Raw genomic sequence first — 11,045 nt, 5'->3', positions numbered from 1 at the left:
ATCCAGCTAAAAGACATAGGCCCAAAAGACTCAGCTGCCCTGAGATCAGAGGCCAAAAGAGTCTTTACCAACAGGATGAACGCGGACAGCTTCTTCGAGAAGAAGGCGCCGGACGACGAGGCAGAAGCATGGGCTTCTTCATTGGACAGGTCCCACCCCTGTCTGCCGGCGCATGAAAAGCCAGCTCAAGTATACAAGGGTTTGGAGAAGGTATCTATGGGGCTTGACTCGAAGTGCATGCATGCGCCCAGCGCTGTGGCGCATCGATCGCTCCCATCAGAAGAAAAGCCTCCAGACCTGGATAACGAGATAGTAAACTCCGACACGGGGAGGCAGCCTAGTGGGGCTGCCCTGCCGTGTGAGGGTGAACTATCGAGGTTACGCAGTAGCGGTACACCGGCGTCTCTGTTATCCTCACGTCACCTCAGCTGCCGTATGGTTCACCTCATCTGGGTCATGCTCCCACAGCGCTACTACCTGTGAAGCTAACCTGCTACCTACACATACCTGCACATCGGATTCGTCTACGACGCCATCGACTCGGGCTGCTTCCACTTTCGCTACGTCCGGTCCAAGCAGAACCCCGCGAATTCCCTCACGGCTGCTGAGGACGAGGAACGCTTCTACCGCTCCGTCATGGCATTCAGCGGCGCTGATGTGCGCACAGGCGCCTGAGGCGCCGGCCCATCCTCGTGCCCGCGTCTCCGGCCTTGGCCTCGCCACCCCGGACCCCGGGGAAGCGGCGAGCTGGGAGAGGACCACCACAACCAGCAGTTTTATTTAGCTGGATGATGATAGGTGGTCTAAACTCACTAACCCGTTACCGGAAACATATTGTACTGCCGTAAATGCAATTTCCGTCCACTTGGCCGCCTTTCGTATCTCCCACTAGCCTGAGCTAAAATGCAATTTTATGTTAGGGCGCGAGCACGTCGCGACCGCGCTCCTGGGGCGCTTCGGCGCACTCCGGGGCGGCGGCGTCGTCGATGGGGCGCCGAAGTACGCGGGGTGCCCGATGGATATCAGGTCACCGTCCAGCACGCCCAATGCCGCGAGCGGCTTAGCTCACAGGGTCCTCCGGGGCGAATAGGCCGCCGATGCAGGCCTCGACGTCCGGCGGAAGCATCCAGGGCAGGTGGATGGGCGGGTACTCCACGCCGACGCGCGTGGGCCAGCCCGAGCGGGCGTGCGGCGCTCCGGCCGGCCACGCGCGCGAGCCGGCGCACGCGAGGACGCGGACGTCCACGCTCCAACCGGGGAGGAACGCCCGCCACCAGGGCGAGTAGTGCCGAACGGGCAGTCGGTGGTCGTCCACGAGGTAGAAGCGCGTACCCGGCGCAAGGAAGAGCGCGTTGAAGGCCGCCGCGCCAATGGGCGTGGCGACCGCGGCCGCGCCGCGAAAGAGCTCGACGCGGGCCGCGAGGCTGAGAGGCGCGACGTCAACGACCTCGAAGCCGCGCCGCTCAAACACTGCCGTCAGCGCATCCTCGTTCAGCAACGTGCGGTGCCCTACCACACGGTGCACGTAGATGCGGCGCGTCCGATTCTTCGGCGCGTCAGCGACCTCCAAGCCCGCCCGGAGCCGGTCCCATGTCGCGCGCGAGCAGGCCGCGTCCCCGTACGCGGGACAGCAGGGCCCGGGGACGTATAGGGCATCGAAAAGCATGGGGTGCTCGATGGACACGAGTTCGTCGTCCAGCACCCCCAGGGCCGCCAGCGCCTCTCGCTGGTACGGTGCTAGGCCGAAATCGGCGAAGACCGCGAGCCGAAGCCGCGGCTCCTGCCGCTTTAGCTCCAGGAAGGCCTCTGCGCGATGAACGAGCTCCGCAAAGAAATGCGCGAAGTTGCCGAGGCCTGCGCGGCGCTCGAATCGATGCTTCGCCGCACCAGCTCATGGAGCGAGACACACTCTCGAGGCGAAACAGACTCTCGGCCGGCGGCGAGTCGAGTTCCGCGCGGCCCGAAACCCGCGGCCTCGTGCAGCAGGAAGCCGACGGGCCCGCGCCCAGCGCCGCCGACCCAGGCCCAGCTTTTGTCGAACACCCCGAACTTGGGCGCGTGCTCCTCGTCCACGGGAAAGCCGTCCCGCGTCACCCCGAAGCTCTGCTCGAACGGCGCGGCGTAGACCCCAGGTCTCACCGCCAGCACCGAAACGCGCTTGATGACCGTGGCACCGTTTCGCGACAGGCCGATGGCGTCTCCTGGTGTCGTCGCCAAGGCGTCCAACGACCCTACATATTTCAAAGTCGCCGCGTCGGGGCGCGCGGGCGGCAGCGTCGCCCGTTCTGGGCCGTCGTGGTCGCGCGTCCACCAGAGCGCCGCCCCCTGAGACGAGGCCATCGCCCGCTGCACTGATGCAACGGTCGCGGGTCCCGCCGCCGCCGCCTCGGCCGCGTAGTGGGGATGCGCCGTCGCGGGCGCCGCGCCCGTGACGACGTCTCCGACCTCGAAGAGGCCCGAGGCCTCGGCGCTGCTGAAGCCGCCGTGGGGCGCCGGTTCGAAACCCTCGACGACGACGGCACCGCCCACGACCTCCGCGACTCGCAGCCCCACGGGCGGGGGCAGCCGGGCGTACCGGGTCGGGCCCCGCGGCGTGGCTCGCGAACCGCAGGCGCGCGCGAGGGCGCCCAGGGCCGCGTAGCGCCCGCGGTCGTCCCCCGCGGCGCGCACGACCCTCGAACCGGCGACGGGCGCCGGCGGTTCGCCGCGGAGGACCTCGACGTCGTCGCGCGCCCGCCTCAGGTCGGCCTCGATCTCGTCATCGTAGACGCCCTGGCGCAGGAGTACCAGTGGCCGCGTCGCGTTCGTCAGGACGTCGGCCGGCCGCGCCGTGCTCAGGCGGAAGCCCGCGAGCCGCCGGCCTGCGCGCGCAGGGTTGTTGTCCAGCACGCCCCGCAGGAGGCCCTCGTCGAGCCCCGTCCGGAGGAGGTACTGCGAGCCCACGTGCGCGGCGAAGACGAATGCGTCGCCGCCGTGGGCCTTCGCGGCCCTTTGGAAGCGGGCCGCGTCCGCGTCGAGGCCGGCCTTCCACGCGAGCACCAGGTCCGCGAGCTGCGTGCCGAGGCACGGCGGCGGGCCCGCGCCCCTGGGGAGGGGACCCACGTACCTGGGATCGAACGCTCCGCGCCTCTATTTCGGTCTTTTTGCGCCGCTTGAGGACTCGGCGTCGTAGAAGACCGAGTGCGCGCCGCCGAACGCGAGCGTGTCGCGCACCTCGAACCCAAAGTCCGCGAGGAGCCAGCGCACGTAGGCCTCGTGGACCAGCCAGGTGTGCTCCCAGTGCAGCGAGGGCTGCGTGGACGTCTTGAGTGCGCCCGTCATGTTGGGCACCTGATGCGCGCGGCCGCTCGGCGCGCGCCGCGCGTCCGGGGCGCGGCCACGCGCGCTAAAGAGCATGCGGCCGCCGGGCTTGAGGAGCCGCGCGACGCGCCCGAGGAACGCGCGCGGGTCGTAGAGGTGCTCGAAGAGGTGCGAGTGCACGACGGCGTCCACGGGCTCGAGGGCGCCCTCGTCGACGTCGTCGAAGAAGGCCCGGACGATGTCCAGCCCCTCGAGCTCGGGGCACGTCGCGCGCGGGTCCACGAGCGTCCACCGCTCGACGGCGCGCCCCGCGAGCTGCTTCGCGAGGTCGCCGGGCCCGCCGCCGACCTCGAGCACGTGGCGCGGCCGCCGACGCGTGATGAAGTCCGCGAAGGCCGCGTGGTGCTTCGGCCACAGGCTCCCGATGGAGGCCGTGTGCTGCCGCGCGTAGACCTCCTCGAGGGGCGCGAGCGGGTGCACCTGGACGCTGCCCGTGGCCGGCGACCACCAGAACCGCAGCGCCGCCTTGGAGTCGTCGCGCGCGGCCGTACCCGGCGCGGCCGCCGCCATGTAGAGCGGCATGTCGGGCACCTCGAAGAGGGGCTCGAGGCCGGGTGCGCCCGTGAGCACGTCGAAGATGCGTGGCTTAAAGCCCGGGGGGACGTCGACGCCCGCCGCCGCATCGGCGTCGGCGCGGGGACACGCCATTCGCGCCGCGGCCGCCGCGCCTGCGAGCACGTCTAGGATGCACGACTCGTCGTCACCGCAGCCGGCGCCGCGCAGGACCGCGCCGCGCGCGAACGAGCGGAGAGTTTCGATCGTCGCGCGCGCATCGATCGACCGAGTCACGCCGTCCACTTGCAGCGTCAGGAGGCAGTCTTGCGCTGCGGCGATCGTCGCGAGAAGAGCCAAGACCCGCATGCCCGCATGAGCTGGCCCTACAGACAGCTACGCTGAACAGCGACGCAGCATAACAGCGTGGCAAGGGGAGGTAAGTCTTAGGAGGTAGTCTTGTGGCACAAAAAGTTGGGTAAAGTTGGGAGGTAGTCTTGATAAGACTTTAAGAAGTCGACGTCTACTCACGGTGCGGCCCCGCCTTCATCTGCGACACGCCGCATTCTGACCTGAGTAGACCACGCCCCTCCCCTGGCGGAGAGATCTCCTGTCCCTTAATCCCTCGCCTGGGGGAAGTTATGACCTCACGCGGGGGTAAGGGAGCGGCATGGTCTACTCATGCCAGCGCCGCATTCATCGCTGCGGCGCGAACGATGGCTGGGCGCGCGCTCGCCGCCCTGCTGCTCTGCGCGGCCCGGTGCGCTGGCGCCGGCGTCGACATCAGCTTCGAGGTGAACAACCTCCCGGTGTTCATACAGTCCGTATGCACTGCCAGTGTGCGTAGAGTGCTAGAACATAAGCAAAACTAACCCTTGACGGAATAAACTTCACTGAGCTCGATGAACTTTGGGATATGAATGGCTGTGAGTGCACAGCCAATATTGAAGAAGATGCAAACTTTAAAACGAATGGCTCGCATCGTTTATGATATATACGTTGGGCAATTATAATCACTACGGCTCATTTCCTATATGATCTAGCTTGTTACAACTTGTTACATGTACAATAGCAACGAATCCAAGACCTTCGCGATAGCCTGGCAACGCGAAGGCCTGTTTCGATGTCATCGGGAAAAGGAGGGAGCGGCCTCTTCCCCTGGAAGGCGCCGAAGTCGAGATCCGGTGGGCGTTCCCAGTCACAGGACCGGTGTGATTCGCCACGCATGCGAATGGTGTCTGCAATACGCTGACCCCGGCCAGTGGCTCGACAGAATCGAAGTCAAAATGTTCGTATCCACACATGATCATGTCTTCATATTCAAGAATCATACCGAGTAGTACTAATTCAACACTATGCTCCGCGCCGCCTCACTAGTCGCGGCCGCCCGTGCGGCCTTCGACGGCGCGTGTCCGAACGCGTCGTACGCGCTGCCGACCGAGCGCCGAGTCATCGTGCCCGCCGGTGACGGCGCGGGATTCCAGGCCGTGCTCGCGGCCATCTCGACGAACGCGACGGCCCTGGAAATCGGCGGCCCGAGCATCTCAAACATGGCAGGCCTCTACACGGCCCTGCCGTGGCGCGGCGTTGACATCGTAAACTGGGACGTCGCTACGGGCGCCGTCAGGCGCGCCACACAAATCGGCGACGGCGACGAGACCCTGGTCTTCTACGCTGGCGACCGGCAGCTCGGCCGACTCATCATCGCGGACGGAGGGGCGCTGTCGGACTTTGAAGATGAGAGCTACGACGTGGTCATGGCCTTCCACGCGCGCGCCGGCGCGGCTACAAGGGGTTTCCTCGCCGCGCGTCGGGGGCGGCCCACCGCTTCCGACTCGCGCGCGCGTCTCGTCCGCGCAGGTCTTCGAGCACTTCGCCGACCCGCTGCGGGCCCTGCGGGCGTGGATGCGGGTCCTCCGGCCCGGCGGCGCGCTCTTCCTCTCGGTGCCGTGGGCGCCCAACACCTACGACCGGAACGTGCCGGTGTCGACGATCTACGACCTCGCGCTGGCCTACGACGACGACGCTGACGGTGCGGTCCTCGCGCCCGAGGCGGAGCGGTACTGGCGCACGCGCGTCGAGACCTACGACCGGCTCGTGGACAGGGAGAACTGCCCCTTTTTGCCGGCCGTATTCCACGAGGAACTCCAGGAATCCGTTTCATGCCCGACATAACGTTTTCTGCCTCCGGTGGGTTCGATTCTGATCGCAGGATGCCGCGTGCACCATGGCCAGACATATTCAGAGCAGTCTGGCGAGGTGCTCCAAGTGGCGCAGACCTCTTGCGGGGACAGAACGGCATGTCGCCACCAGGTGCGTCATCTTGGGACTTGCAGCGTCTCCGTGCGTGTTATCTATCTGCGACGCGACCCGATCTTTTGGATGCTAAGTTGTCTCACCCGAACTACCCACTGCTCAGCCTCCGAGAAATGGCCGCGGCGCGCGACGCGAACCTCACAACTACCATTCGAGCGTCAGATACGTGGCTCTCTCGGCACTTTGTTCAAATCTCGATAGACGGCTTCGGTACCACTGGGGGCTACTTCAAGAAGCTGCTACACGGTCGCGCAGTAGTACTCAAGGTCGCTTCCAGTCGAGCCTCAGGTGGCGCTGTCGAATTTTGGCACGAGCAGTTTCGGCCGTGGGTACACTTTGTGCCCGTGCGACGTGACCTCGACGATCTATTGCAAATGATTGAGTGGGCTCTTCGACATAAAAAATTGGCAGCTCGCATTGCGGCAGCGGCGCGAACCCTAGCCCTCGCTGTCACCTACGAGACTTCAATTTTTGCAGGACGACAGGCGCTGTTTGGAGCCACCGATGCAGCTTCTCCTCTGACTCAGGGCGATGCCCTGGAAACTTCAGGGCTCTTATCCAGCGTATTTAGCACTGGAATGGTCCTGCAACGCGATGTGCCTGCGCTTGTTTGGGGTCATGCCACTATACCAGGAGCAAATGTCAGTCTCTCGCTCGATGGGAGGGAACTTGGCGAAGTCACGTCGGCACAAGATACGGGATATTGGAGACGCGATCTTCCGATTATGATTGGGGGTATCCAGGGCCACAAGTTGCACGCAGAAGAATTGTCAGAGGCACAGACCACGGCGGCGATCGATGACGTGCTATTCGGTGACGTGTTTCTCTGCGTGGGGCAGTCGAATCTGCTTGGTCCTTCAGATCAGAATCTGACTCGGAAATCTGTGCGCGTCTTGCCCATATTCCAGCCGTACGGAGATGCGCGCTTCTGCGAGCGCGAAGGTGCTTTTGCTCGTGCGGAACTTCCCCGCGCATCAGCGAGCCGCTGGAGTTCTCGGCCAACTAGTCCTACATGTCATGCGTTTGCGACAAAAGTGCACGAGCACACAAGAGTGCCCGTGGGGGTGATAATTGCCGCAGTTGGCAACACATTTATCGAGCAGTGGATTCCACCGTGGCACAAAACTCTCGACGCATGTGATGCCACGCCAAATTTTCGAGCATTACCATACGCATTTGGGGGGGCATCGGCATGTTTTAACGCCACAATTTCTCCGTTTGTGCCTATGCGACTCGCAGGGTTCGTAGTTTGGCTCGGCGAGTCCTATGTCTTCGCCAGCTCCCAGCCCAGAGCTGTACTTGGTTGTCTTTTCAAGCGATTTGTCACTGATTTGCGCCTAATATTTGGTCTCTGGAGTGCCTATTTTGGCTTTGTGCGACTCTCCTCCTTTTGCGAACGTGGCACAAACTTATCGCTTCCGTTTCTCCGGCACGCCCAGATGCAGATGCTTGATCTTCCCAATGTTGGGTATGCGGTTGCTGAAGATGCGAACAGCGCTCCGTGCGACATTCATCCGTCAATGGCCAACAAAAGAGTCGTCGGGACGCGTCTCGCTGGGTCTGCTCTAGACATACTGTTTGGCCATGATGTTCCATGGCGCGCCCCGGAGTTCCTTTCAGTCGATACACTCGTGTGCGATACTTTCGGAGTGTCCGTGCGAGTTGATCTGCGCCACGTCACCGGATATATCGCCTTACGTCCAAACATCGAGTGTGAACGCGAAGAGGCAAGATGTCACGCTGCCACTTTCGCTCTTGCAAGTGGAGACAGCGTATCCGCCACCATTCTGGTTCTTGGTCCCAGTTCCCTTCTGTCTCGAGCGCACCTGAGCGGAACTGGGACACCCCGTGTTTTATTCTACGGATGGGCGGCGGTGCCAGCGCTAGTTGTGTACGATGCGGAAACAGCTCTTCCGCTGGTTCCGTTTCGAGCTCGGATCCAGACGCGGGACGAGTGCGCCGCGTAGGCCTGGAGGGATTCACAATTGCACCTCCGATCTCTCTTCACCTCAAAAGACAACTATGTTGCCCGGAAGTAAGCTGCAGCTTACCGTCTCAAACATATCGCTCGACGGCTTCGCGGTGCCTCGCGTCGGGGACGGGTCGGCGTCCGTCGTCTTCGCCGGCCTCGCGAGACGCACGTCGCTGCCGTGGCAGTATTCCAGCGCGTCCCTCGCGGTCCGCGACGACGCCGCCGCGCGCCAGTTCCTCGAGTCGTGGTACGCGGAACGCTGCGGCGCCGAGGACCAGGTCGCGCTTTGGGACGCGGCCGTCGCGGCGTTCGCGGCGCGAGGCTGCGTCGCGTCGACGACCGACGACATCTTCTCCCCGCCCTCGGGCTACACGTTCCCCTACGAGGACCTCCTCGAGAGCCCGAGGCGGAAGACGGCGTTCGGTAAATGGGCCGTGGACGAGACCTGCGTGCGAAATGCGTCGGCGGTGTCGCTGATGCCGCCGGGGCGGCGCGGCGCGCGACTTTTCGACTCGCGCGCCGCTTGCGAACGCGTGGACTGCCTCTTCGTCCGCCTCGACTACTCGGACGAGCGGCGCATCCACCGGCATCGGCCGGCGTCCCGCGAGTGGTTCCGGACCATGACCCACCTCCTTGCGGCCAAAAATGAGGAGACAACCCACCTCCTTAAAGTCTACGACGCGCCGCCGGCTCCGGTTCCTGACGCGCCGACATCACCGAATGAATTCAATCTCAGCGAGAAACTCAGAAACTGGAGTCCCGGCGACCTCGATTGGCGGGCGCTCCACACGACGCGGCATCTGCGCGTCGGCGTCCCGGACTTTGGCGTCGCCTCGCTCTGCGACTGGATCATCTTTCGAGAGAACGGGACGTGCGGTTTCCGGACGTACCTCGTCCGGCGACGGAGGGTCCCGCGGACCGTGTGGCTCGGGAACCGCAACTTCTACGGCGGCGACGCGATCCGCGTCTTCGCGGACCGCGTGCTGCCGCGTCTGACGCGTCCCGTGGTCCTCTACAGCGGGTCCGAGGACTCGACGCTCCCCCTGCAAGTCGACGCGCGATTTGGACCGAACGACGACGCGAGCGTCCTCGAGGTCTTGAACTCGCCCCTCGTTGAGCGCTGGGTCGTGGAGAACCTCGTCACGGGCGGCGTCGACTGGCCACACCCCGAAAAGATGGTCCCGCTGCCCGTCGGGTTTGTGCTCATGACCGCAACGCAGCGAGCGCGGACGCTCGAGCTCCTCGGGCGCGCGCGGACGGCGCCAAAGGACCTCCGGGTCGCGTGCGCGGCGAGGATCCGGGCCGGGCCGCAGTGGGAGCCGCGCCGCCGCGTCGCCCGCCTCTGCGCGCAAAACTGGAGCGCCTTCGCCGCCGTGCCGCCGCCCGAAGCGCGGACGGGCGACGGCGCGCACCCCGGCGCGCTTCCGTCAACACTTCGTCGAGGCCGCGGCGCGCGCAGGTTGGGCCGCGTGGCTCGAAGCGCACGCGTTCGTGCTCTGCGTGGAGGGCGGCGGCGTCGACCCGGCGCCGAAGGCGTTCGAAGCGGTCGCCGTCGGCTCCGTGCCCGTCGTGAGACGCTCGGACCTCGACGCCGCGTACCGCGAGCTCGGCGCCGCGTTCGTCGAGGAGTGGGAGGCGCTGACCGAGACCGCGCTCGCGCGCTGGTGGGCCTCGCGCAGACGGCGCGCGGACGAAGCGCTCGCGCTCGACTTCTGGTGGCGGTACTCGCTCCGCGGCGCGGCGGCGGCGAGGGACGTCCTGGCCCGGCCCCCGGCGGCGTTCGCCTGCGCCGACGGCCCGTGCTTCGAGGACCAGGCGTGCCGGCCCGCGTTCGTCGGCGCGAGGCTGTGAGCTCGTTCCGGATGGAGCGTTTGTCTTGGCCTCGCTCCGCAAACGAATGCGGGCAGTCGCTTGTCTCGAAAAAAAACTTGGCTGCAGCTAACGAGAGCTGGTCGCGACGCACTAAATGTTTCGTCGCTGTTCGTCCGTTTCGGTGAGGCGTATCGGGATCTGGCGCGTCCTGTATCGGGAGTACCCGGGGCAGCTAGATTGGGGCCTCGGGCCGCACCATCCATACCCGGACTTTGAAGGAGCGAGCGGCGCGCAGCAACTCAGGACACGGCCTGACGCCAATCTTGTCCTCGCACGGTCCGTCCCGTGAGCCGTGAATCGCCGTCCTACTCAGCGTTGCGAGGTCGATGCGATTGCAGAGTTGTGGGAGTTTATCGACCCATGTCCTCATGTCGGCATCGACGACGACTTGGATGTCAAAGTCCGTCGCACAGGCAAGGCCAATCATCTCTCCGAGCTCCTTGCGTGTAAAGTTGTCAAATCGAGTCATGGGAATAGCAGCGGCCGCGAGGAGAAGCGTCGGCGCCGCGGACGCGCACCCGGCGCAAGCACACAGCAGCATTCGGGAAAGCATCTTTATGACATGCCACTTTTTTACAACCGAGCAATGGCACGCCAGAGATTAGGCGCGCGGGCGAGTACACCAGCACCGAGCACGCCGAAGAGTCCTGGTCGCGACGCAGCATTCGGGAAAGCATCTTTATGACATGCACTAGGGAACCACCGCTGTAATTTGGGGCGCCGATACAATTTGGGACAACCGTTCACGATTGGATGGCTCGCCGTTAATCTTATACGGTTCGCTCAATCTTGGGCCGCTCAAACCGTTCATTCACAGTATATATTCTGGCTCACTCTCGGGCTCAGTTCGCTTTCGGGTTCACTCTCAGGCTCGCTCTCTGGTTCTGACTCGGGCTCGGGTTCTGACTCGCTTTCTGGCTCTGGTTCGCTTTCGGGCTCGGCTCGTCTTGATGGGCGTCCGAACGTTCGGCTCGTCTTGATGGACGTCCAACCCCGACTTCCCACGGCGAAGTGCTCTCACTTTCTAGAGAGA

General features: G+C 64.6%; 2 protein-coding genes across 2 annotated transcripts; one reads left to right on the top strand and one right to left on the bottom strand.

Annotated features, from left to right (window-relative positions):
- Positions 1-1,060: 1,060 nt before the first annotated feature.
- AURANDRAFT_67763 (hypothetical protein) lies at positions 1,061-4,008 on the bottom strand (the record flags this gene model as incomplete). The annotated part of the gene is made up of 4 exons (XM_009043293.1): positions 1,061-1,509; positions 1,968-2,231; positions 2,607-3,106; positions 3,161-4,008. 4 exons carry the CDS (start codon positions 4,006-4,008, stop codon positions 1,061-1,063), a joined length of 2,061 nt encoding a protein of 686 aa, XP_009041541.1.
- A 560-nt stretch (positions 4,009-4,568) lies between these two features.
- On the top strand, positions 4,569-9,991 carry AURANDRAFT_67762 (hypothetical protein; the record flags this gene model as incomplete). The annotated part of the gene is made up of 4 exons (XM_009043297.1): positions 4,569-4,661; positions 5,713-5,982; positions 8,326-9,577; positions 9,600-9,991. The coding sequence occupies 4 exons, from the start codon at positions 4,569-4,571 to the stop codon at positions 9,989-9,991; spliced, it is 2,007 nt and encodes a 668-aa protein (XP_009041545.1).
- Between the last annotated feature and the right edge of the window lie 1,054 nt (positions 9,992-11,045).

This window comes from Aureococcus anophagefferens, assembly GCF_000186865.1.
Source record: "Aureococcus anophagefferens unplaced genomic scaffold AURANscaffold_49, whole genome shotgun sequence".
NCBI lineage: Eukaryota > Pelagophyceae > Pelagomonadales > Pelagomonadaceae > Aureococcus > Aureococcus anophagefferens.
This window is presented reverse-complemented; position numbering and strand designations above follow the sequence as displayed.